Here is a 24,309-nt window from a genome sequence, read left to right as displayed (position 1 = left end):
AGGATTAAAATGTATTTTGATTGAGAAGATGAAAACCATCTGGAGATGGATGGTGCTGATGGTTGCACAGCAGTGCAAATGTGCTTAAAGTCACTGAACTGCACACTTTGAAAAGGTTAAAATGGCAAATTTTATGTTATGTGTATTTTACCACAAAAAAGTAATATACCTTGAAAAAGTATTAACAGGATTCAATTTAGTATACATCTTAAACACTCAGTAATTCAGTAATGCATATTTTACTAGGCTACTGTTAGGATAACCAACCTTGCTTGCTTGCTTGCTTCCTTCCTTCCTTCCTTCCCTTCCCTCCTTCCCCTCTCCCCCCCCACCTTTCCTCCTCCCTTCCCCTCCCCTTGTTGCCCAGGCTGGAGTACAGTGGCACAATCTTGGCTCACTGCAGCCTCCATCTCCCAGGTTCAAGTGATTCTCTTACCTCAGCCTCCAGAGTAGCTAGGACCACAGGTGGCTAACCTGCCATGCCCGGCTAATTTTTGTATTTTTAGTAGAGATGGAGTTTCGCCATGTTGTCCAGGCTGGTCTTGAACTCCTGACCTCAGGTGATCCGCCCATCTCGGCCTCCCGAAGTGCTGGGATTACAGGCGTGATCCTCCGCACCTGGCCTGGATACATTTTCCTAAAATGTGTTTACTACCGTTTCCTCAGAAAAATGCATTTTTGAAATATTTACTGCCAGTAAAATCAGTTTGTATATGAAAAGAGAAATACACTACAAAAGATTTTAAGTAGGATTCTAAGGTTCTTTTAAAACATGACTATTCTTTGTGTTAATTAGAATTTTTAGGTAATCTTAAGAGATTTGCTTATATTTGATATGCATATGTCAGTCTCTATGGTTGCCACTCATTTCTTTTATGCTTTCCTTTGCTGGAAGGACATAATGTGAAGTATTTTACCCAACTTTGGGGATTTTATTCAAGGGATTAAATCAATTTAGAAACTCATTTGAGACATGAATTTATACCTACTGTCAAATTCATTTATGACTAGCAATGAAATTTTAAAATTGGTAGTATCTATTCTCCCTCACTGAAGAGAAGTGAGGTGAGGGAGTAAGCTATGCTAAGAAATGTTGAAGAGCACCCCAGACATGAGAAAGAACAAATGCAAAGGCTCTGCGGTGGGAGCATACTTAGTGAATGCAAACACAGCAGGAAGACCAATATGATAACTATACTGAGTGAGGGTGGAGGAGCATGAAAGAAGATGAGGTCTTAGAGATAGACAAGGGCTTTGATTTAGACATTATTCTGAGGCACTGGTAAAGATTTTGTATTTTATTCTAATTGTGAGGTGAAACTGTTGGAATTAAAAAATGATTTTTGTATTGAAATAATGTTAGACTTATACAAAATTTGCAAAAATAGTATAGAGAATTCTCTTATATTCTTCACATGCTGTTAACATCTTGCATAACATCAGTGGAATCAGTTTTTTTAGGGTAGTGTGGTGCTTTAAAATGTTCACTGTGGCTGGGCGTGGTGGCTCACGCCTGTAATCCCAGCACTTTGGGAGGCCGAGGCGGGCGGATCACCTGCAGTTGGGAGTTCGAGGCCAGCCTGACCAACATGGAGAAACCCCGTCTCTACTAAAAATACAAAATTAACTGGGTGTGCTGGCGCATGCCTGTAATCCCAGCTACTCGAGAGGCTGAGGCAGGAGAATTGCTCGAACCTGGTAAGCAGAGGTTGCGGTGAGCCGAGATTGTGCCATTGCACTCCAGCCTGGGCAACAAGAGCCAAACTCCGTCTCAAAAAAAAAAAAAAAAAGAAACAAAAACAAAAAACCTTCACTGTGCTGCTGCTATGTGGAGAAGATTGAAGAGGCACGAGCAGAAGTACAGAGACCAGTTAGGATGCTACCGTAGGAGTCCACATGAGAGTTGATGACTAGGGTGGTAGCTGGGACAGTTTAGGCAGAGATTTACCCAAATAGCATCTCAGTACACTCTTACTTTAAACAGCCTGGCCTAGAATATCATACTAAGAATTTGAACAAAGCATTCCTTGAAACCAAACTTCTGAATTTGGTTGTTTTTTAAGAGGAACAAAATACTAGCAAAACTTAGATTAAGAAAAATAATGTATGAATAAGCAGTTTCAATAACAATAGAAGGTAATAACTGAAATGAGTGAATAAAAACTATACCTACGTTCCTTAGTATTCAGTGGTTTAGCTCTGTAGGCACTGATTCCTTATGGTAATTTGCCATTGCTTTTTCTTTGGAAGAATGAAATACTTTAGGATTTAGAATAAATAATAAATTTCAACCAATTTTCTAGATACTTATATTTGTGTGGAAAATGCTTCTTAATTGAACAAAGATTAATTACCAGGATTTTTCAGTATGGAGATAGGTTCTTTGCCGTAAGCATGCCTGATATTTATCCTATTTATTTCCAGTTTTTACATATTTTCCTTGAATATTTAGAATAATGACCCATAGCTAGAAAGTTTAAGGAAAGCATTATACAAATTCTTTGCTAAAATATTTGCATGTATCACATGAATATGCTTTTATAAGTATTAGCGTATTGAGGCCGGGTACAGTAGCTCATGCTTGTAATCCCAGCACTTTGGGAGGCTGAGGTGGGAGGATCACCTAAGATTAGGAATTTGAGACCAGCCTGACCAACATGGTGAAACCCCGCCTCTACTAAAAATACAAAGAAATTAGCTGGATGTATGGTGCCTGCCTGTAGTCCCAGCTACTTGGGAGGGTGAGGCAGAAGAATTGCTTGAACTCGGAAGGCAGAGATTGCAGTGAGCCGACATCACACCACTACACTGCAGCCTGGGCAATAGAACAAGACTCCATCCCAAAAATAAATAAATAAAATATTAGTGTAGTGAATAGAATCAATTTTTTTTTTCTCACAGTAGTACTTTTCTAATGTTCTGTTGTATAACTTCAAACAATGTGTTACCTATGTTCTTAGGCCATTTTCTGCTTTTTATTTTCTATAAAACAATGAGATTGAATTAAGAAAACTTTGTTCTAGATATTAATAATTTTTGGTAGTATCTACTCTCCTTCACTTTCAGAACTAAAATGTAGCATTTTTTTGTAGTTGAAGCAAGAGAGTTGTAGACACTTTTGTTCTTCATTGTTGTAGTTGACCTCTTTCACCCAGGCTTTATGGAATTTATTTTCACTAAAATGGGGAACGTGATTGCATAGAGATATTGAGAGGGTTGTGTGAGAGACCTGTAAAATGTTTGGATCAATCGATGCCTGACACATAATGTATGCTCAGTAAATATCAGCTCTTATTAGAAATACTATGGGTAATATTGGGGAATATTAAAGTTTTATTATACTTATTTTGAAGAAGTGATCTGCAAGCTTCCTTTGTTATTCACTTAATATTTAATGTACAGCTTCTGGCTGTGAGGCATTGCTACATATTCTTATGTACATTATCTTGGTTAATTGTCCGCATCAGCTTCCATTTTGATGAGGAGGGTATTAGGCTAGAGATGTTAAGTCATTTAGCCATGGTTGCATAATAAGGTGTGCTTTCTAGCATCACCTACCAAAACATATCATCTGACACTGATAGTCTTTGAAGTTTGTCATTATAATCCCTTATCTGATAGATGTTTGCATTGGATACTTCCTGTGTCCAGAACTGTATGATATGGACTGGGGAAATTAAAACTTGAGTTTGGTACACTGTCTAATTGTGCTGGAGATAGCTATAATAGAAGATAGAAAGTGATAGCTGCTGTTAGACATTATACATGTTTAGAGGAGGGAGATGTTAGCATTTCAGGGAAGGAGTGCAATCAGGTGTGGTTTTCTGAAAATGGGATTAGCATTTAAACTAAGTGCTTTAGGAATAGTGGGGTTTGGACACGTTTAAATGGTGGGATTCTGACATTCCAGTAGAGGAAACAGTAAGAAAGCAGGACGTGTGTATAGAAAATAGTGAATAGATTGTTTTGGCCACCGTATGTAGTATGTGAATACATGTAGGGGAAATGTAGATTGGAAAAGTAAGTTAGGGCCAGATTGTGGAGGGCCTTGAAAGCTAGACTGTTTTGAATTTAGGCATCTAGTAGTTGTTTGATAAATGTTTGTAGCTAAGTAGAGTCTAGTTATATATGGCTTTGGGGGAAATAAAGTTGAATGAGAAATTTAGCCTGTGAGATTTTATTAAAAAGGGAGATGATGGGCATGTAGAATGGTAGAAAGAACACTTTCAGAAGTAAAGAGATGAGATTTCCAATCTTGGCTCTGTCATTAAGTAGTTGTAACTTTAAGAAGGTTCTTTTAAGGTCTGTAGGTCTTAGGTTCTTAATATGGAAAATGAGGTTTGTATTTAAGACCATTTAAGGCTCATAGTAAGATGGTGACCATATTATTTATTGTTCAGACTAGGACACTGAAGTTGGAAGGAAAGGGGACACAATTAGTAAAATTACACTAGGGCAACTAAAATAAATTGGGATTATTAAGCCCAATATAAACCAAATTATACCCTTCATATCTTATTATTATGAATGTACTTTCACCTGTTTTATTTTGAAACTCAAGTTTAAAGTACTGAAAAGCAGGAAAAAGGACTAAGACATCAATTCTAAATGTTTAATGTTGTCAAATAAGGTAATAAGTATCCACTTGATGTTTTTGGAGTAGTAATGATTAAAATGTGCATATAAACATGGAATCGTTCTGAAACAGATTATGTTGTGCAAAATAGAGTCAGCTACTCTCATAGATGAAGCTAAAAATAGTCACTAGAAGTATATATCTTAATTTGTCTGGTATTTAGGGGTAGTAATGAAATATTTCATTTGTGAATATTTTCTTTTTTTTCTTTTTTTTTTTTTTTTTTGAGATGGAGTCTCATCTCTGTCACCCAGGCTGGAGTGCAGTGGCTCGATCTAGGCTTACTGCAGCCTCCTCCTCCTGAGTTCAAGCGATTCTCCTGTCTCAGCCTCCTGAGTAGCTGGGATTACAGGCATGTGCCACCACGCCCAGCTAATTTTTGTATTTTTAGTAGAGACAGGGTTTCACCATGTTGATCAGGCTCGTCTCGAACTGCTGACCTCAGGTGATCCACCCATCTTGGCCTTCCGAAGTGCTGGGATTACAGGCTTGAGTGTGAATATCTTCTAGATAGAATTACTTCTTTAAATGTCTTCAGGGAATGCAATATTTAGGGTGGTTTACCCTATAATAGTAGGGTCTACCAGACTGCTGTGCTTACTGTTTTAAAAAGGCTTTTCGTAGTTAAAAATATATATATATTCCTCTGATGTTAGGCTAACTGCTGTAAATTTTCTGACTTATCATAGTGGTTCAGTACAATTATGTATGGATGCATCTTCCCCCCAATGTTCCTGAGTGTAATTCAGAACTATATGGAGGCCTCAGCATTGTATGGGCTTTGATAGCAAATCTGCTATTTTGAGCCACTTATATCTTCCAGTTTTCTCATGTTCTGAATAAACTTCTCACACATTTAATGTGTGTTTACAACACCTGGGTATCTTGTTAAAAGGCAGATTCAGATTCAGTAGATCTGAGGTAGGCCTGAGATTCTGCTTTTCTAACAAGCTCCTAAATGATGTGGGAGTGGCTATTCAATAAACTACACTCGAGTGTCAAGGTTCTAGATCATTTATTAGAATTCTGAGAATCTTATAGGGCATTAAAAATAGCTAGATTCTTTTAGAAATTATATCAATAGTTGATTTTAAAAGAAAAATTGGGACTTTTGTAAATTTAATTATACAGTTGATTAAAATACTATTTGTCTTTCACATTTCCCTCTTTCATGTCTTAACTCTAGTTTTGCTTCTTTCTCATTTCTTTTTTGTTGTGGTTTTTGCTTTTGTTTAAAATATTATTGTGTTTTGTGGATCTGGTCAGGGAACCGTTACCGTATTTTATGTTTGTATCTACATTTTATTTTGCATGCGTAACGTGGCTTTACCTGGATGTTCTTTTTGGTAAGTTCCAAATTTATATAGCATATTGTTTTTTTGTAGTATGAGTTGTAATGTTTTTCACCTTCTTTTCTCCCACTTCTAGTAATGTGATCATGCTCATGACTTGTTTTTAATTTTTTAAGAGTTCATTTGATACTTTTTTTCCTAACACTTTCAGATTTTCCTTAATAGTAGCGCAATTTGGTACTAATATGCTTTGATTTGTTTTATAGCCTCACACTGTCAGTTGCTGATCACTATTAGCAGTTGCTGTCTCGAGTACTTTGGTTTTTTAAAAAGCCGTAATCATCTAGAAATATTCTAAAAGCTTGTGCTTCCATATAGCAGTCATAAAAGAAGATAGTTTATAGTAAAATTAAATTCTTTTGTTCTCTATGAGCAATGCATTCTAATTTTGTTTTTACAGCAACAGCTTGCACAACTACAGAAAGAAAAATCAGAGATTCTGAAAAATCTGGCATTATATTACTTCACATTTGTAGATGTTATGGAATTTAAGGTATGTATTTTAATATATAATATTTAACATTTCAGAAGTAGATTTAAATGTTTATTAATTGTGTGAATTGCTGTGTCACTTGTAAATAATAAAATTGAAATTCTTCCAGAACTGAAGTTTAAAACATACCTTATTTGTTTGTGTTTTCTGAATTTAAACAGATCTATACCGATAAAAGATTAAAATAAGTATTTCTTTTCAGGATCATGTTTGTGAATTGCTGAATACTATTGACGTTTGCCAAGTCTTCTTTGATATTGTAAGTATCATTTTCAGAAAAATGTCCGATTATTCTGTTTCCAGAAGAGCTCAGGGGACCAATTGCTTTTCTTTAGCTAGATTATGTAACTAGCATATAAAGTTTTAGCATTATTAATTTGGCTTGTTTTATAGCTTTTTTAAAAAGTAAAGTGAGTATTCTTTTTATTTGTTTTGATTGTCACTGAGTATGAGTCTTGTACATATTGGGAAATACACGTTAACTTTAGTATTTTATTTAATAGGCCCAATTTTGAAAAGTTAAGTGGATAATATTTTCTCTGTAAAAGGCATACTTGATGGACTCTTTCTTAGTATGATAATTTTTAGATACAAGAAGTCAAAGTGAAAATTGTCTCCATTTACTTAATGGTGAACTTTAAAAAGAATAATTTTTTTCCTCTTTCGTGAGATTGGCACCAGTGTTCCTTATTGTTCTGGCTTTTATTCTTTTGAACTGTTACCAGTTTGAATATAGTGATCACAAGCTCTTTTTCTTTCATCCATAAAATTGTGTCAAACACAAAACTGTTATCTGTAACTGTCAAATTTTAGATGTGCTTTTAGTGAAAGAAATTAGCATTTTGGAATGGGGATAAAATAAATACAGAAAATTATTAGCTCTTAATAGCTTCTATGAAGATTTTGTGTGTGTTTAAAATTTTAAGAAATAGGAAGTAGTTGAACTTGATTTTTTTTTCTCCTAGACTGTAAACTTTGATTTAACAAAGAACTACTTAGATTTAATTATAACCTATACAACACTAATGATACTGCTGTCTCGAATTGAAGAAAGGAAGGCAATCATTGGATTATACAACTATGCCCATGAAATGACTCATGGAGCAAGGTAGATTTGTATTATAAAAGTCTTTCTAAAATGCTCAGTTTGATGGATTACAACTCATTGAAATTTGATATGTCTGTTTTAAGTGACAGAGAATACCCACGCCTTGGCCAGATGATTGTGGATTATGAAAACCCTTTAAAGAAGATGATGGAAGAATTTGTACCCCATAGCAAAGTAAGAGGCAGTTGTTAGGCATATGAGAGAATGGGCATATAACATAGTATGAGGATGGATGGTTGGATAAAGGGATAATCTTCTTTTTGAAAAATACTATGATGGGATATAAGTAATAGTTATGTGTGCTTTATCTAATTATAGACAGGGAACTAATTAATGAGATTCAGAATAGTGTATAGAGATTCAAGAATATATTGATTGGTTTCATTGTAGTTTTTTAGATTTTAATGTAGCACTCAACAATAGGATTTACCATATGGTATTTGAGAGGGTCTGTTCTCACACTAATAGGGTTTTAATAGCAATTCTGCAAATTATAGTATAATATTTGTTGAGTTACTTAACTAACCTGACGATACCTCAGTTTTCTTATCAGTAAAAATGGAATAATAATAGCACTTATTTCATATGGTTCTTATGAGAATTAAATGAATTACTTCATTAAAAAATACACTGTTTGATAAATTTTAACTTTATTATAGTCTCTTAATAAAAAAATGACGGGTTTTATGAAAATAATTTGAAATGACTATCTTTTAAGAGATATTAAAAATAGTTCTTAATGAAATAATTTTGGTTGTAAGTAGTCTTGTCATTATGGATTCTCTGCAGAAGGGCTGATTCACAGAATGGTAGTTTCTGAACACTTCAAGGAAGTTCATAGGTATCTCATCCAATCTCATTATTTATAGCTAAGGATTAAGGGCTGGAGCAGTATCATGACAAGGTAAGTCATTTGGTAACAATAGTGGCAAAACTAGAACTGAAGCCCAGGATACTAGAATCTTGGTCTACATTGTTGTCTTTGAATCATAGAAGTTAAACTATTTACCTTGTGTAAGTCTGTGCTTTTTTCTTTCTTTGAGACAGCGTCTCGCTCTGTCGCCCCAGCCGGAATGCAGTGGTGCAATCTCAGCTCACTGGAGCTTCCACCTCCCGGGCTCATGATTCTCCTGCCCCTGCCTCGAGAGTAGCTGGGATTACAGGCATGCGCTACCACGCCTGGCTAATTTTTTGTATTTTTAGTAGTGACAGGGTTTCGCCATATTTCCCTGGCTGGTCTCGAACTCCTGAGTTCAGGCAATCCACCCACCTCCGCTTCCCGAAGTGCTAGGCTTACAGGCATGAGCCACTGCGCCTGGCCACTGTGCTTTTTTCTTGACATACAGTTAACACCAATAGTTTTCTTTGAATTTTTTTATTCCCATGAAAATTCTGAAGAATTTTTTCCAGATTTGCATAGCTGCATTATACACAAATTGATATAGGTTTTCTGTCTTGGAATTGGTTGAATCATTAGTTTGCAAGAAGCTAGTAGATGGCATCAGTTTTGAAATTTTAAAAAATCAGCATTTTAGATGGAAGTATCAGAATTCCTCAAAATGCTGCACGTATCATGGTCATCTCCTATCTCTAATATCAGTAGTGGTTTTTCCCTACCCGGAACTGTCTTTTCTATTCCTCTCCTTTTTTCTCTCTGGATCCATTTAGGATTTTTCCCTAATCATGTATGGTCTTGTTTTTATTTAGCTATTTTAGATTTGGTTCTTTCTCCACTTAGGTGTTGAAAATTTCCTTGACAGGCTCTTGAAAATTCCAAGCTAGGCTCTCGGCTATCTTTTTAAGTTCTATATAGTCATTAGCACATTAACATATTCAGTATATAGTAGGTTATTGATAATTACATAGGATAATTCATTCAAATTTAGACCACTTATTTTCCAATCTTGATTTTTTCCTAATATTTCATGATACCTTAGAATTTTGATAAAACACTATTGTTTATTTGCCAGGGTTTGTTTTTCTGTTCCTTGTTTAGATTCATGGGGTACATGTTCAGGTTTGTTAAATGAGTATATTGTGTGATGCTGGGTTTGGGCTTCTAATGATCCCGTTGCCAAAGTAGTGAACATGGTACCCAATAGGTATTTTTTCAGTTCTTATCCCCCTACTTCCCACTTTTGGAGTCCCCAGTGTCTGTTGTTTCTTTGTGTCCATGTGTACCCAATGCTTAGCTTCCCCTTATAAGTGAGTGCAGTCAGTATTTGGTTTTCCGTTTCTTCATTAAATCTCTTTTGATAATGGCCTCCAGTTCCATCCATGTTGCTGCAGAAAGACATGATTTTGTTCCTTTTTATGGCTGCATAGTGTTCCGTGGTGCATATATACCACACTCTCTTTATCCAGTCCAGTGTTGATGGGCACCTGGGTTGATTCCATGTCTTTGCTATTGTGAATAGAGCTGCAGTGAACATACGAGTGCAAGTGTGTTTTTGGTAGAACAGTTTATTTTCCTTTGAGCATCTACCCATTAATGAAATTGCTGGGTTGAATGGTAATTCTATTTTTGGTTCTTTCAGAAGTCATCAAACTGCTTTCCACAGGGTTTGAATTAATTTGCATTACCACCAACAGTGTATAAGCATTTCCTTTTCTCCAGTAGCCTTGCCAACATCTGTTATTTTTTTGACTTTTTAATAATTGCCATTCTGACTGGTGTAAGATGGTATCCCATTTTACCAGTGGTTTTGATTTGCATCTCTCTGATGATTAGTGATGTTGAGCATTTTTTCATATGTTTGTTGGGTGGTTATATGTATTCTTTTGAGAAGTGTTTATTCACGTCCTTTGCCCACATTTTAGTGGGGTGGTTTGATTTTTTCTTGTTGATTTAAGTTCCTTATAGATTCTGGATATTAGTCCTATGTTGGGTACATAGTTTGCAATTATTTTCTCTCATTCTGTAAGTTGTCTATTTTGCCTTTGCTATTCAGGCTGTTTTTTGGTTACATATATATTTTAGAATAGATTTTTCTAATTCTGTGAAAAATGACAGTAATTTGATTGGAATAGTGTTGAATCTTTAAATTGCTTTGGGCATTATTGTCATTTTAATGATATTGATTCCTCCAGCCCATGAGCATAGATTGCTTTTCCATTTATTTGTGTTATCTGTGATTTCTTTCAGCACCGTTTTCTAGTTCTCTTAGAGAGGTATCACCTCCTTGGTTAGGTGTATTCCTAGTTATTTTATTTTTTTGTGGCTATTAGTAAGTGGGATTGCTTGCCCTTCCTTCCTTTTTTTTTTTGTTGGCGTCTTACTCTGTCACCCAGGCTGGAGTGCAGTGGTGCCGTCTTGGCTCTTGGCTCACCGCAACCCCCACCTCCTGGGTTCAAGCAATTCTCCTGCTTTTGCCTCCTCAGTAGCTGGGATTACAGGTGCCTGTCACCACGCCCACCTAATTTTTGTATTTTTGGTAGAGATGGGGTTTCATCATGTTGACCAGGCTTGTCTCAAACTCCAGACCTCAGGTAATCAGCCTGCCTTGGCCTCCCAAAGTGCTGAGATTATAGGTGTGAGCCACTGTGCCTGGCCAGGATTGTATTCTTGAGTCCTCAGCTTGATGTTATTAGTGTATAGAAATACTGCTAATTTTTGTATGTTGATTTTTGTATCCTGAGACTTTGCCAAAGTCATTTAGTTTTCTAGGTATAGAATTATATTGTCAATGAACAAAGATAATTTGACTTCCTTTTTTTCTATTTGGATGCCTTTTATTTCTTTCTCTTGCTTGATTGCTCTGGCTAGGGCTTTCAGTACTATGTTGAATAGAAGTGGTAGGAGTACAGACACCCTTGTCTTGTTCCAGTTCTTAGGGGAAAGCTTCTAGCTTTTGCCCATTCCGTATATTGTCTATGGGTTTGTCATAGATGGCACTGCTTATTTTGAGGTGTGTTCCTTTGATGCCTAGTTAGTTGAAAGTTTTATCGTGAAGGGATATTGGATTTTATCGAATGCTTTTTCTGCATCTATTGAGATGATCATATGGTGTTTTAAAAATTTTTGTTTATGTGGTTAATCACATTTATTGATGTGCTTATGTTGAACCAACCTTGCATCCCAGGAATAAAGCCCACTTAATCATGGTGAATTAACTTTTTGATGTCCTGCTGGATTTGGTTTGTGAGTATTTTGTTGAGGATTTTTGTGTCTGTGTTCATCAGGGATATTGGCCTGTAGTTTTCTTTTTTTATTGTTGTATTTTTGCGAGATTTTGGTACCAGGATGATATTGGACTCATAGGATGATAAGGAGGAGCCCCTCCCCGTCAACTTTTTGAAATAATTTCGATAGGATTGTATGTCTGGTAGAGTTCAGCTGTGAATCTGTGCGGCCCATGGCTTTTTCTGATTGGTAGGGATTTTATTACTGATTCAATTTAATTACTCATTATTGGTCTGTTCAGGATTTCTGTTTATTCCTGGTTTCATAAAGCAAATCTCAATAAATTAAAATCATGCCAAGCATCTTCTCAGACCATACTGGAGTAAAAATAGAAGTCAATACCAAGAGGAATTCTCAAATCCACACAAATACTTGGAAACTAAGCAATTTTATGCTGAATGACTTGGGTAAATAATGAAATTAAGGCAGAAATAAAAACATTCTTTGAAACAAATGAAAATAGCGACACAACATACTGAAACCTCTGGAATGTGGCAAAAGCAGTGTTAAGAGGAAAGTTTATGGCACTAAAAAGATGATAAAAATAGCTCAAATTAACAACCTAACCTTGCACTTACAAGAACTAGAAAAAGAAGAATGAACTAAACCTAAAGCCTGCAATGAAAATAAATAACCAAAATCACAGCAGAGCTAAATGAAATTGAGACCCAAAAACCATACAAAGGATCAACGAAACAAAAAGTTAGTTCTTTGAAAGGATTGCCAATAAGGTTGACAGACTCTTAGCTAGATTAACAAGGAAAAAAGAGAGAAGATGCAAATAACCACAATCAAATGAGAAAGGTAATATCACAACCAATCCCACGGAAATACAAAAGATTATCAGAGACTACTAGGAACATCTCTGTACACACAAACTAGAAAATCTAGAGGAAGTGGTAAATTCCCATAACATACAACCTCCCAAATTTCCCAGGATTTAAAAAATTACATTATTTAATTTTAAAAACATTCTTAATTGGCTACATCAGAATCACTTTGTGTAGCTTAATAAAATGGTAGATTGTGGGGTTCTGTTTCCAGAGGTTCAGGTTCACTAAATTTCAGTTGGAGCCCTGTATTCTGTATTCAGAACAGACTTCTCTGGCATTCTGTGTGCAGTCAGATTAAAGAATCATTCTTACAGCCAGGCGCGGTGGCTCACGCCTGTAATCCCAACACTTTGGGAGGCCGACGCAGGCGGATCACGAGGTCAGGAGATCGAGACCATCCTGGCTAACATGGTGAAACCCCGTCTCTACTAAAAATACAAAAATTAGCTGAGCGTGGTGGCGGGCGCCTGTAGTTCCAGCTACTCCGGAGGCTGAGGCAGGAGAATGGCGTGAACCTGGGAGGCAGAGCTTGCAGTGAGCTGAGATCGCACCACTGCACTCTAGCTTGGGCAAAAGAGCGAGACTCCTGTTTTTAGGAAGCAGGGATTAATAGCAAAAGACATTTATGAAAGCAAGAAAGAAACAGTTGAGATGAAATGTTAAATACCTTGATGATAAAGCTGTAATCAAACTCGATAAAGAGAAGTTAAGTAATTTATTAAGATGAGGTACAGTGTATTATTTTTATAAGACATTCTTTAGAGAAATATAAAGCATGTTGAGTTTTATTAACACTTAGTCATATAACCCTGAAGTCTTTTTCTTTTGGAACTATCAGAAACTATCAGAATGGAAACTTGTATTGACAAAAAGATGACAGTGGGCTGTCTATCCCTTTTGGAATAAAGTTCCCAAGATTGCCACGTATTTTAACCTTTAAGAAAATAACATGAGTTTCTGACCTAAGCTTTTGCTCAAAAACGCAGAATCTGTGTAGCTTTTATAACGTTAGCAAAAAAATTCTAGAGGAGAGGAGCCACAACCCAACTCAGATATTATAAGGAGCATGGCTATAATTAGGCTGTGTTGTTTTATGATGGTATAGTTAGAAACACACAGCAATTATAGCTGCAATGTAAACAGAAAAGGAAAGAAAATTATTCTTCAGCTTTTTTTTCGTATTTTAATTAGTCTCTTTCAGATGCACTAATTTCTCTTCAAATGGTGTATCCTCGAAGGAATCTTTCAGCTGACCAATGGAGAAATGCCCAGTTATTGAGCCTCATCAGTGCACCTAGTACAATGCTTAATCCAGCGCAGTCCGACACTGTATGGTTCTATTTTTCTCTTTTGAATGAAAATAAAGTGACTTCTAAAAAATAATAGTTCAGCAATGCTGTTGCAGTTTGTTTCTAATTAGCATTAGCTTATTAGTTGAAGTTCATTATAAAATGTTCATTACTTGTCATATTGTTCAGATTTTTTAGCTTTAGAGTCTTAATGAAAACTGGTGATAAATTAATATGGTGAATAGTATGAGTACTTTTTAAAGTTTAAAAGTTTGTTTTGCTTTATCATGGTAGAAAAATTTGAAGTATAAAGCAAAAACAAAAATCACCCCAAATCTCACCAAGTAGAACCAAGTAGACAAAATCATTGTTGTATTCCATTATATTTTTTTCAGTCGATTCTCTGTGTTTATGAACATAGGTGTCACACATATGGAGAATACACACACATAGCTACTGATTTTGGTGAGACAGTGAGCATTCAGACATATAAATGTCTTTTAACTTGACTAAAATTTTATCTTTTGGAATATTGTAAACTTTGAAATAGGCTTGAGAAATTGATAAGTTGTCATTTACTGGATTAAAGATAATTAGCAAAAATATTTTTTAAAGAGAGGTTTGAGGGTATGCAGATGTGAAAGGGGCACACCTGTCATTGTTATTTATTGACTGCAAGTTTCAGTATAGGTAATAAAACTTTTATCCAACTCTTCAAATTTCTTGTGGTAGTATTTGGGCGAAGAATTGGGTAGTAAGTTATCAGGAGAAAGGGAGGAGAGTGGCTCAATATGGAATATTTTTTAGAATTTCTTTTAACTGCAAATGTATGTATTCTCTTTTTAAGATGCCTTGTGAATACCTCTCTTTGGATGCAATGGAAAAGTGGATTATCTGTAAGTAAAATGGGTTAGTGTTATGATTACTCCCCCAGGCTTTATGTTTTAGAGAAAAATAGCAGGTGACATGGTTACTACCTCTGTGCTTAGCATTGTGCTAACCCATCTATGTCCATTACCTCTTTCAGTCCTCATATTGATCCTATCAGAGTAGATAGTCTGTTTGTGGTTTTTTTTTTTTCTTTTGTTTCTTTTTTTTTTTTTTTTTTTTTTTTGAGATGAGGTCTTGCTCTGTCACCAAGGGTGGAGTGCAGTGGCACAATCTCGGCTCACTGCAACCTCCGCCTCCTGGGTTCAAGCAGTTCTCCTGTCTCAGCCTCCCGAGTAGCTGGGACAACAGGCACACGCTACCACGCCTGGCTAATTTTTGTATTTTATGGGGGTTTCTCCATATTGGTCAGGCTGGTCTCGAACTCCTGACCTCAGGTGATCTGCCCGCCTCGGCCTCCCGCAGTGCTGAGATTATAGGTGTGAGCCACTGCACCCGGCCAGGTAGTCTGTTTTAAAGCTGGGGAATCTAAAGCTTAGGCCACACAGCTAGTAAGTGACAAAGACAAGATAAGAACCCAGCCTAACTCCAAGGCTTATGGGCTACGTTATATTGCCTTTCAACATAACCTTCAAAACTAAATTTTGGTTTTGCTTTTAATGATTATTTAAATATCACATCTGTTCACTTAAAGTTTTTGGTTTTAATTCACTTCAGTTTAATAAATTACTCGTATGTTTGGCAGTTTTTTAGATGCATAGGAGATAAAAGTACTAGTTTCTGTTTCTAAGAAGCTTACAAACTATGAGAGAAATAGACACAAGGGTTTTTTTTTGTTTTTTTGTTTTGTTTTGTTTTCCTTCATTTTATTGTGAACATCAAGAAAGTTGAAATAATTGTAGAGTGAACACGCATAAATCTACCACCAAGTTTCTATGACTGCTAATAGCTTGTTGTATTTGCTTTTAAGCTGTTTGTTTATCAGCTTCAAAAGAGATTTTATTTATTTAAACTTTTAGGTTCATGGGTACATGTGCAGGTTTGTTATATAGGTAAATTGCATGTCATGGGGGTTTGGTGTACAGATTATTTTGTCACCTAGGTAATAAGCATAGTACCTGATAGGTCGTTTTTTTTATCCCAACCTTCAAGTAGGCCCTGGTGTCTATTGTTCCTTTCTTTGTGCCCATGTATACTCAAGTGTTTAGCTCCCACTTATAAGTAAGAACATGTAGTATATGGTTTTCTGTTTCTGCCTTAGTTTCCTAAGGATAGTGACCCCCATCTCTGTCCATGTTACTGAAAAGGATATGAATTCATTTTTTTTTATGGCTGTGTACTATTCCGTGGAGACACATAGGTTTAATACAGAATGAGAATTTCTGTAATATAGATAAATTCCTCCTGCTCACCCCTAGGCTCACTGCCACACGGAAATAATTTTGAAGTGTTTGTGTTTTTTCATTCTTATAGGTTTTGTTTTTGATTTATTAACCTTTAGAGAATAGAGTTGGCCCTTTATATCCTGGGGTTCTGCATCCAGAGATTCAGTCAACAGCCAATTAAAATAAGGGAAAAAATTTCACAAAGGTCCAAAAAGCAAAACTTACTGCATAATGAGTATTACATTGAGTTCATGCAAATGAAGTGATGTGTAGGTATTGTATTAGGTATTACAAGTAATCTGGAGGTGATTTAAATTACGCAGGAGGAAGTATGTAGGTTATATGTAAATACTACACCATTTTATATAAGGAACTTCAGCATCCACAGATTTTGGTATCCGTTGATGGTCCTGGAACCAATCCCCTACATTGAGAGATGACTGTATTTGTTGACTTTTTATTACAGTGTTTCTCAAACTATGGTGAAGGACTAGTTTTTCTTCTTTAATATTTTTTGGATTGATCCTTTAATAAAATAAAGAAAATGAATTACTAGAATTACCAGAAAAACGAAGTAATAAAGACATAAAATACAAGCTCATAGTTTTTATTACTAGATTCAGTCTAACAGATTATTAGGTTTCTACTCCAAAATCACTGTGAAATATTTATGAAAATTTCTAAATACCCTGTTCCAATACTTAGTCTAATTTTGGACTGATACTTTGAGTAGTGTTGTTTTTAGTATGAAAGAGGGGAAATTTAACAATATTATCTGGCCTTAGCTATTTTTATTAATTATATTATTTTTTACATTGACCAGGTTTGTGATATTTATATTTTCTTCTATAAAGATAAATGAAATTTTCATGCTTTGTCTCATAGTTTATTTAGAAAAACAGCTTTCAGAGTTTTGATCTTGCTCAGTTGTGTGGTAATTGTTAGTTGTTTTGTGCTTATGGATGTACGGCTGAATAATTGAGTTAATTAGTAGAGTTAGCTGTCATTAGTGACCTCTGGATTTTGCTTCCCACTGGTCTTTATTTTAAACGGGAATGCTGATGGCATGAGTTTGTGTAATGAGCCGGTAAGTCGATCAGGAAGCAGGTTACCCTAATGGGGAATATATGGGCATGGAGAAGGCAGATTTGGGATAACCACAGTTGCCAAGATACAGAATGAATTTTGCTTCTTTCATGTATTTGAACCCTGAGTAGAGCTAATATGGAGGTTAGGAGTTGCCTCAAATTCTGCACTTCTCTTTTTGGAACTACTACCCAGACTAGGATTTTTCTTCAGTAGGTAGTCTACTTTCTTTGGAGCTTTGTTCCGGATTAGTTCAAAGTGTGGTTCCTGGACCAGCAACATCAGCAACACCTAGGAACTTCTTAGATATGCAGAATCTTGGTCCCTACCCAAGACCTACTAAACAGAAACTCTGCAGATGGGTCTTAACAATCTGTTTAATGTACTTTCTCAGTGATTCTGATGCAAGCTAAAGTTTAAGAATCACTGCTCTAGATTATAGCCCGATGCTAAGAGTTGTGCAGGACCTAGAATATTGAGGACCCAGCATTTGGAGTACAGTTGTAAAATTAATTATCCTGATACGTATTTTAGGGTTCATTTTTGGGTCTATTGACTGGATTTGGGAGACTCCTTAGGAAAGATTTTTTTTCCTGTCTCCAGAGTTTTGGATTACTAATTTCTGCCTTGTTTTTTATATTTATAATCCAATTTTATCTGTTTTCTGCCTTCAAAGATTTTCTTCAACTTTCTTGTCAAGACTTGGTCTTCTGTTTTAAGAGCTACTTTTAAATTTTTTTTTTTTTCCTTTCATCCTAATTTTGGTAAAGGAGATTGATGTGTAGTTTAGTTAATAAGTCATCCCCCTAATCTTGGGCAATCTATTTTATTTTATTTTATTTTTTTGAGACTTGAGTCTTTTCTGTCACCCAGGCTGGAGTGCAGTGGCATGATCTCAGCTCACTGTACCCTCCACCTCCCGAGTTCAAGCATTTCTCTTGCCTCACCCTCCCGAATAGTTGGGGTTATAGGTGCCCACCACCATGCTTGGCTAATTTTTGTATTTTTAGTAGAGATGGGGTTTTCACCATGTTGGCCAAACTAGTCTCAAACTCCTGACCTCAAGTGATCCGTCCATCTTGGCCTCCCATAGTGTTGGGATTACAAGTGTGAGCCACCACGCCCAGCCTGGGCAATCTATTTTAAATTTATTTGCCTTTTTTGGTCCAATTTAAACAAATAAATATACTTTAACTCATAACACATATGTTAAAAACAAACACTTTTAACTTGTAAGGGATAAAAATTTTCAGAGAAACTTTGTATTAGTAGTAGCAAGTATTTCGTAAGTGTTAATGTACAAAGAGGTGTAAGACACTAAGTGAAATCTGATTTCACTTGATATTAGGGTGGAAAGTCAAGTACATAAGAGGATAATGTTTTATAAACAAAATTTCTCTTGAGGGCTCTTTAATCTTTCATACATGTATTCTGTTTCTTTGATTGTGTGCCAGATTGAATAATTGGCTTGTTTTAGGGGCCCTGTTGTATGAAAAATATTTTTGTAGAGTTCAAGTCAAAGAAGTTAAATATGTGTGTATGACTCTACAATATATGCCTACTTACAGAGTTAGCTTGCTTCTCTAGTGACCCAAGAAGGAAGCTTGAGCTAAGAATCAAAAGATAAATGGCAAGTTTTATGTTAAAGTGTCAAGATAGTTGTACAGCTATAATAGGAGTTTAAACATCGGAGTGATTATTGAGAATCATAGGGAAGTCTCAAAGAAAATGGGATTGGTTTCTAACTGGCCCACTACAGAACCTTGTATATAGTAGACACTGAGTAAATGTTCAGTGAATGAAAGATGAGGTCTTACGTCCTAGTATAGAAGACTAGAGAGGATATCAGTCAGCATGTATAAAATTATACATTTATATAGGATTTCCAGATTAGATAACAAAAGGTAAAAAAGATATTTAGAATTCATATAATAAAGAGCAGCTTAATATATTGAAAGTATTGGACTTTAAGCATGAATAATTGGGGCTAAGTCCTAGCTTTACTACTTTAATAGTATTTTAGTAAAGTCAATGACCCTTCACTTCTTCAACTATAAGAAGCATATGGACCAGGTGCAGTTGCTCATACCTGTAATCCCAGTTCTTGGGGAGATTGAGGTGGAAGGATGGCCTGAGACCACAAGATTGAGACCAGCCTGGTCAACATGACAAGACCCCATCTCTACCAAAAAGAGAAAAAAAAAGAAAGAATACCACCTGTCTTGTCTACTACACAGGATAATCATTTGAAATAATATATATGAGAAGACTTAATAAACTATAAATTGCTATTAAAAATGTGAGGATGCTATTAAAATGTGAGATGCTATGATTTATTCTCATGATTAGGAAAGTAGATTCTCTTTATGTATGTATGCATATTATATATATATATAAATTATATATGTATTTTTTGAGACAGAGTCTTGCTCTGTCACCCAGGCTGGAGTGCAGTGGCATGATCTCGGCTCACTGCAACTTCCACCTCCCGGGTTCAAGAGACTTTCCTGCCTCAGCCTCCTGGATAGCTGGGCGTGCCAACACTCCTGGCTAATTTTTGTATTTTTAGTAGAGACGGGATTTCACCATGTTGGTCAGGCTGGTCTCGAACTCCTAAGCTCATGATCCGCCTGCCTTGGCCTCCCAAAATGCTGGGATTACAGGCATGAGCACCCGGCCATTAAAAAATTTTTTTTTGAGACAGGGTCTGTCACCTAGGCTGGAGTGCAGTGGCGCAACTCGGCTCACTGCAACCTCTGCCTCCTGGGCTCAAGCAATCCTCACACTTCAGCCTCCCACAGTGCTGGGATTAAAGGCGTGAGCCACAGCACCGGGCCCCAAGACAAGCTTTATTTTTAAGTTATTATAACAACCGTAATGATTACTGCATTATATGTTAATTAGAAATTTCTGAACTTTGGTTGAAAATATTTTATAAATGTTACTTTTATTAAAATGACTTGGTTCATAACCCAGAAGTGACATTTTTCCCGTTTTGTCAGTGCAGGTTCAAATAACTGGTTTTGCAGAATACAGAAAATTATAATTGGAAAAGAATCATGTTGTTACCATGGTTTATACATATGTATTGTTACTGTCACTCAGAAGCCTGAATTTAGTGATCGTGGTTACGTTTCTGTATTTTTCAAAAGCTACACTGTCACCAAACTTTGGAATACTTTTACATTTACATTTGTATTTGCTTTCTTTTTATTTAAAGTTGGCTTTATTTTGTGCCATGGGATCCTAAATACTGACGCTACAGCACTGAACCTTTGGAAACTAGCTCTTCAAAGTAGCTCTTGCCTCTCTCTGTTTCGGGATGAAGTTTTCCACATTCACAAAGCTGCAGAAGACTTATTTGTAAACATACGAGGGTATGGCATTTTCATTTATTTTGTCTTTTTTGGAGAAGGGTGGTGAGTGAGTTATCTTTACCGAAGTTTTGGGGATAAAGGAGTAGTCACACTCACTGTGCAGGAAGATACAGCCTATACCATCTGACTTGGATCCCAGGAAGTTGTTTTTAATGGTCATCCTGATAGTTAATAATCATATTTTTTACAGGGAACTTCACATATTAAAAAAAAACTGAGGTTACCTGACCTTTCAAAACATGTAATATAGGAGAAGGAAAATACGTCTTCTTTTGCAAGTCATATATGATTTTAAATGCGAAAGTACCATATACATTTTAGAGGTTTAAAATTTTTTAAGTGTTATTTTAGAATAGGATGTACTTGTAAAAGTATATGAAGCAATAAAAAATAGTTAATTGGATTAATTATAACCATTACAGAATTCATATCACTGCATGTAGGAAATCATGTTGTTTTTATTTAAATAATAGAAAGTATTCCACATGATTTATTTTCATTTATTTCCAGTTCAGCAGATAATTATCTGAAATGTGTTTCTTTGAAATTTTTAATAACTTTATTTCTCTCCACTTGAGATTCTGTAGCCAATGTATAAAAGCCAAATTGAACTCAGACTTGGTGGCAATTATGAAATCTTTTAAAAATAGGATCTGCTGTACTTACTTTGAATATTTATGTTGGGCTTCCTAGCTTCAAATAACAATGAAATTTGCCTGTATTTATTTCACATCCAGTTGAATAATGACTTAATGACATTGAAATGAAATAAAACTTCTAGATATTTGAATGTATATGTCGGACACTAAATGTAAGCCAATATATCCCACATTTTAGTGTACATAAAAATTACCCTGAAATGCAAATTGAAATCCAGGTTCCTGAGCATCACCTCTAACCTCCTCTATCTGTATCTTGGAGAGGTTAAAGGAATCTGCCCTTTTCTTCCTGAGTACTTTTTTGAGAGAAAATACAAACAGAAAAATACATACATCTTAGTTGTGTAACTCAGTGACTTTGCATATGAAAACTCTGGCGTCATCACCACTTAAATCAAGATGTACGAACATTTCCATCATCTCTGGAGCATTCTTTTGTGCTTCTTTCTGGTCAGTACTGCCATGCCTAGTCCCCACTCCCCCCACTCCTTTCTCAAGTGACTACTGTTCTGATTTCTGTCACCATACTGATATTCTTATGCCAGTGACCTGTCAGTCATATGATAAATAGTGCCCTATGTACTTTTCAGCTCTTATTTTAGATGGTGGAATACCCTGAAATATTATATGCAAGATGGGCTTTGTCACTTTCTAATTGATTTAGATTGAAAATCATGAAACTTATATTAATATCATGTACTAGCATACTGACAAACTCATTGTAGAATCATATTTAAATATATGTAAACATTTAAAACCAGTTAGCCTCTGTATATTGAGTGAACTTACGTATGGTGCAAGTAAATTTAATGGCATAGTGAAACCAGTTGTCTTTGTTATGCTTTATTAATAATAAATTTATCATTTGAGAATCTCTGTATTTAAAATTGTGAGACGTTTCCATTTTTAATTTAATTGTGAATGATCATCCAGTTTAAAATATGAATTATCATAATCAAACCATAAGTATAAAAGTATTAATTATAGAGGGTGATGATTACAGAATTATTATATTTTGGAAATTTGCTCAAAGAATACATAAATAAATCTTAGACCACTTAAATATAGAAGTTGGAGTTCATTTTAGTGTAAGAGATTTTTATTTATTTACTTATTTTTTTATTTGTTTTTGAGACAGAGTTTCACTCTGTCACCCAGGCTGAAGTGCAGTGGTGTGATCTCGGCTCACCGCAACCTCCGCCTCACGGCATCAAGTGATTCTCCTGCCTCAGCCTCCCGAGTAGTTAGGATTATAGGTGCCCGCCACCATGCCCGACTAATTTTTGTATTTTTAGTAGAGACGGGGTTTCACCATGTTGGCCAAGCTGGTCTTGAACTCCTGCCCTCAAGTGATCCACCCACCTTGGCCTCCCAAAGTGCTGGGATTACAGGTGTGAGCCACCGTACCCAGCCATAGTGTAAGAGATTTTTAGAGAGGTTGTCAGGAAGATATTTTTTCTTTAACATTTCAGGAATTTTGAGTTTTTATATCTATTATTCATGAAATTATTTATTAGCATTTGTTTTTATGGTAGCATCTTTAAGCTGATGTTAATTAAATGTTTTTTTATTTGAAAAATAAGTTTTTTAAAAAAAATACGTAGCTTAAAATCATATATAGTTCTCTTAAAATAATTTGAAGTCGGCAAATGCTTTTCTGCCTCAGTTTTCTCCTTCACAAAACCTTTTTATCCAAACAGTCACTACTTTTGATCACTAATATATATCCTTTCAGAATTTTTTCATGCTTAAAGATAGACTTGATTAAAAAGTCAGAAGTGATAGCTTTGTCAGTACTTTAGATTTTTGGAAATCACTTCTGATGTTAATTACATCAGAAGTATAATTTCAGTGTCTCCATTGGGGCTTAAGGAAGTAATAACATTTAATAAAATGAAAATCTATATTGTGAAGTTTAATTTTATTGTTGGATTTAATATAATGTTACTTTTTTTTTTAGGAAGGCTTGACTGGACATCTAAGTGCTAGGAAAAAGTGTGGGTAGATTCTTCCATGCACTTCCAGTTTGAGGGCCAGTTTCTAAATTGATAATGTCATTTTTAATTGACTTCTAGTATTAGACTTACTCATTTTGACAGTTATTGATCAAATTAAACTAACGTTCTAATTTGTTTTTGCACCTAGCTATAATAAACGTATTAATGACATAAGAGAATGCAAGGAGGCAGCCGTGTCACATGCGTAAGTAGTTTTATTTTATCTGTGGTAGCTTTAATCAAGAAAAATTCTTAAAGCATCATTTTGTTGAAGTGAGTACAGATTAATAGTATGCAAGATATGGTAGTAGAAGGGGGGACTTTCAGTCAATGAGAAGTATTAAGTATATTTCCTCAATATGTAGAACCTTGGAATTAGTGAAGTCAGATTTTAAATGTTTTTGAAGTGTTGATAAAATGCTATAAGGAAGTATCACACAAAGGACTCTTACTTTGGGTATAATCTCACTGCCACTATGCTCTGCATACCAATATGATTTTTGTACTACTACATGAAAATTAATATATCTTTATAACTCTTACAGATAATATTTACTTTTTTTTTTTTTTTTTTTTTTGAGACAGTCTCACTCTGTCACCCAGGCTGGAGTGCAGTGATGCCATCTCGGCTCACTGCAGTCTCCACCTCCCGGGTTCAAGCAATTCTCCTGCCTCAGCCTCCTGCGTCGCTGGGATTACAGGCACCCGCCGTACATTCCCAGCTAATTTTTGTATTTTTAGTAGAGACAAGTTTTCACCGTGTTGGCTAGGCTGGTCTTGAACTCCTGACCTCAGTGATCAGCCTGCCTTGGCCTCCCAAAGTGCTGGCATTACAGGCATGAGCCACTGTGCCCGGCAAATATTTACTTTTAAGAGTACACCTCTTTCCCAATTTTAGTTTCTTATATTAGTAAATATATAGATATCCTAAGTGAGAAATTAGTATATTTTAAATCTTTGAACAACTTTCCAGTTTTCTCATAAAATAATTCTAAATAATTTGATATTTCACTTTGTTATGTA

The 24,309-nt window shown here is 35.5% G+C and overlaps 1 protein-coding gene across 4 annotated transcripts in view; it reads left to right on the top strand.

The window, feature by feature from the left end:
• NCKAP1 (NCK associated protein 1) overlaps positions 1–24,309 on the top strand; it is a 113,013-nt gene that overhangs the window by 28,378 nt on the left and 60,326 nt on the right. For 2 of the 4 annotated variants that reach the window (XM_054549568.1, XM_054549567.1), the window contains 8 exons: positions 6,395–6,481; positions 6,684–6,740; positions 7,447–7,589; positions 7,673–7,763; positions 13,797–13,934; positions 14,742–14,790; positions 20,474–20,630; positions 23,435–23,491. In XM_054549568.1, the coding sequence (XP_054405543.1) occupies positions 6,395–6,481; positions 6,684–6,740; positions 7,447–7,589; positions 7,673–7,763; positions 13,797–13,934; positions 14,742–14,790; positions 20,474–20,630; positions 23,435–23,491 (779 nt within the window). Of the gene's footprint in view, positions 1–6,388; positions 6,482–6,683; positions 6,741–7,446; positions 7,590–7,672; positions 7,764–13,796; positions 13,935–14,741; positions 14,791–20,473; positions 20,631–23,434; positions 23,492–24,309 lie in introns of all 4 variants that reach the window. The other 2 variants (XM_002812651.5, XM_054549566.1) reach the window with 1 other exon arrangement.

The sequence above is a fragment of the Pongo abelii genome, chromosome 11, assembly GCF_028885655.2.
Source record: "Pongo abelii isolate AG06213 chromosome 11, NHGRI_mPonAbe1-v2.0_pri, whole genome shotgun sequence".
Classification (NCBI taxonomy): Eukaryota; Metazoa; Chordata; class Mammalia; order Primates; family Hominidae; genus Pongo; species Pongo abelii.
Note: the sequence above shows the minus strand (reverse complement) of the source record. Positions and strands in the feature narration are given on the sequence as shown.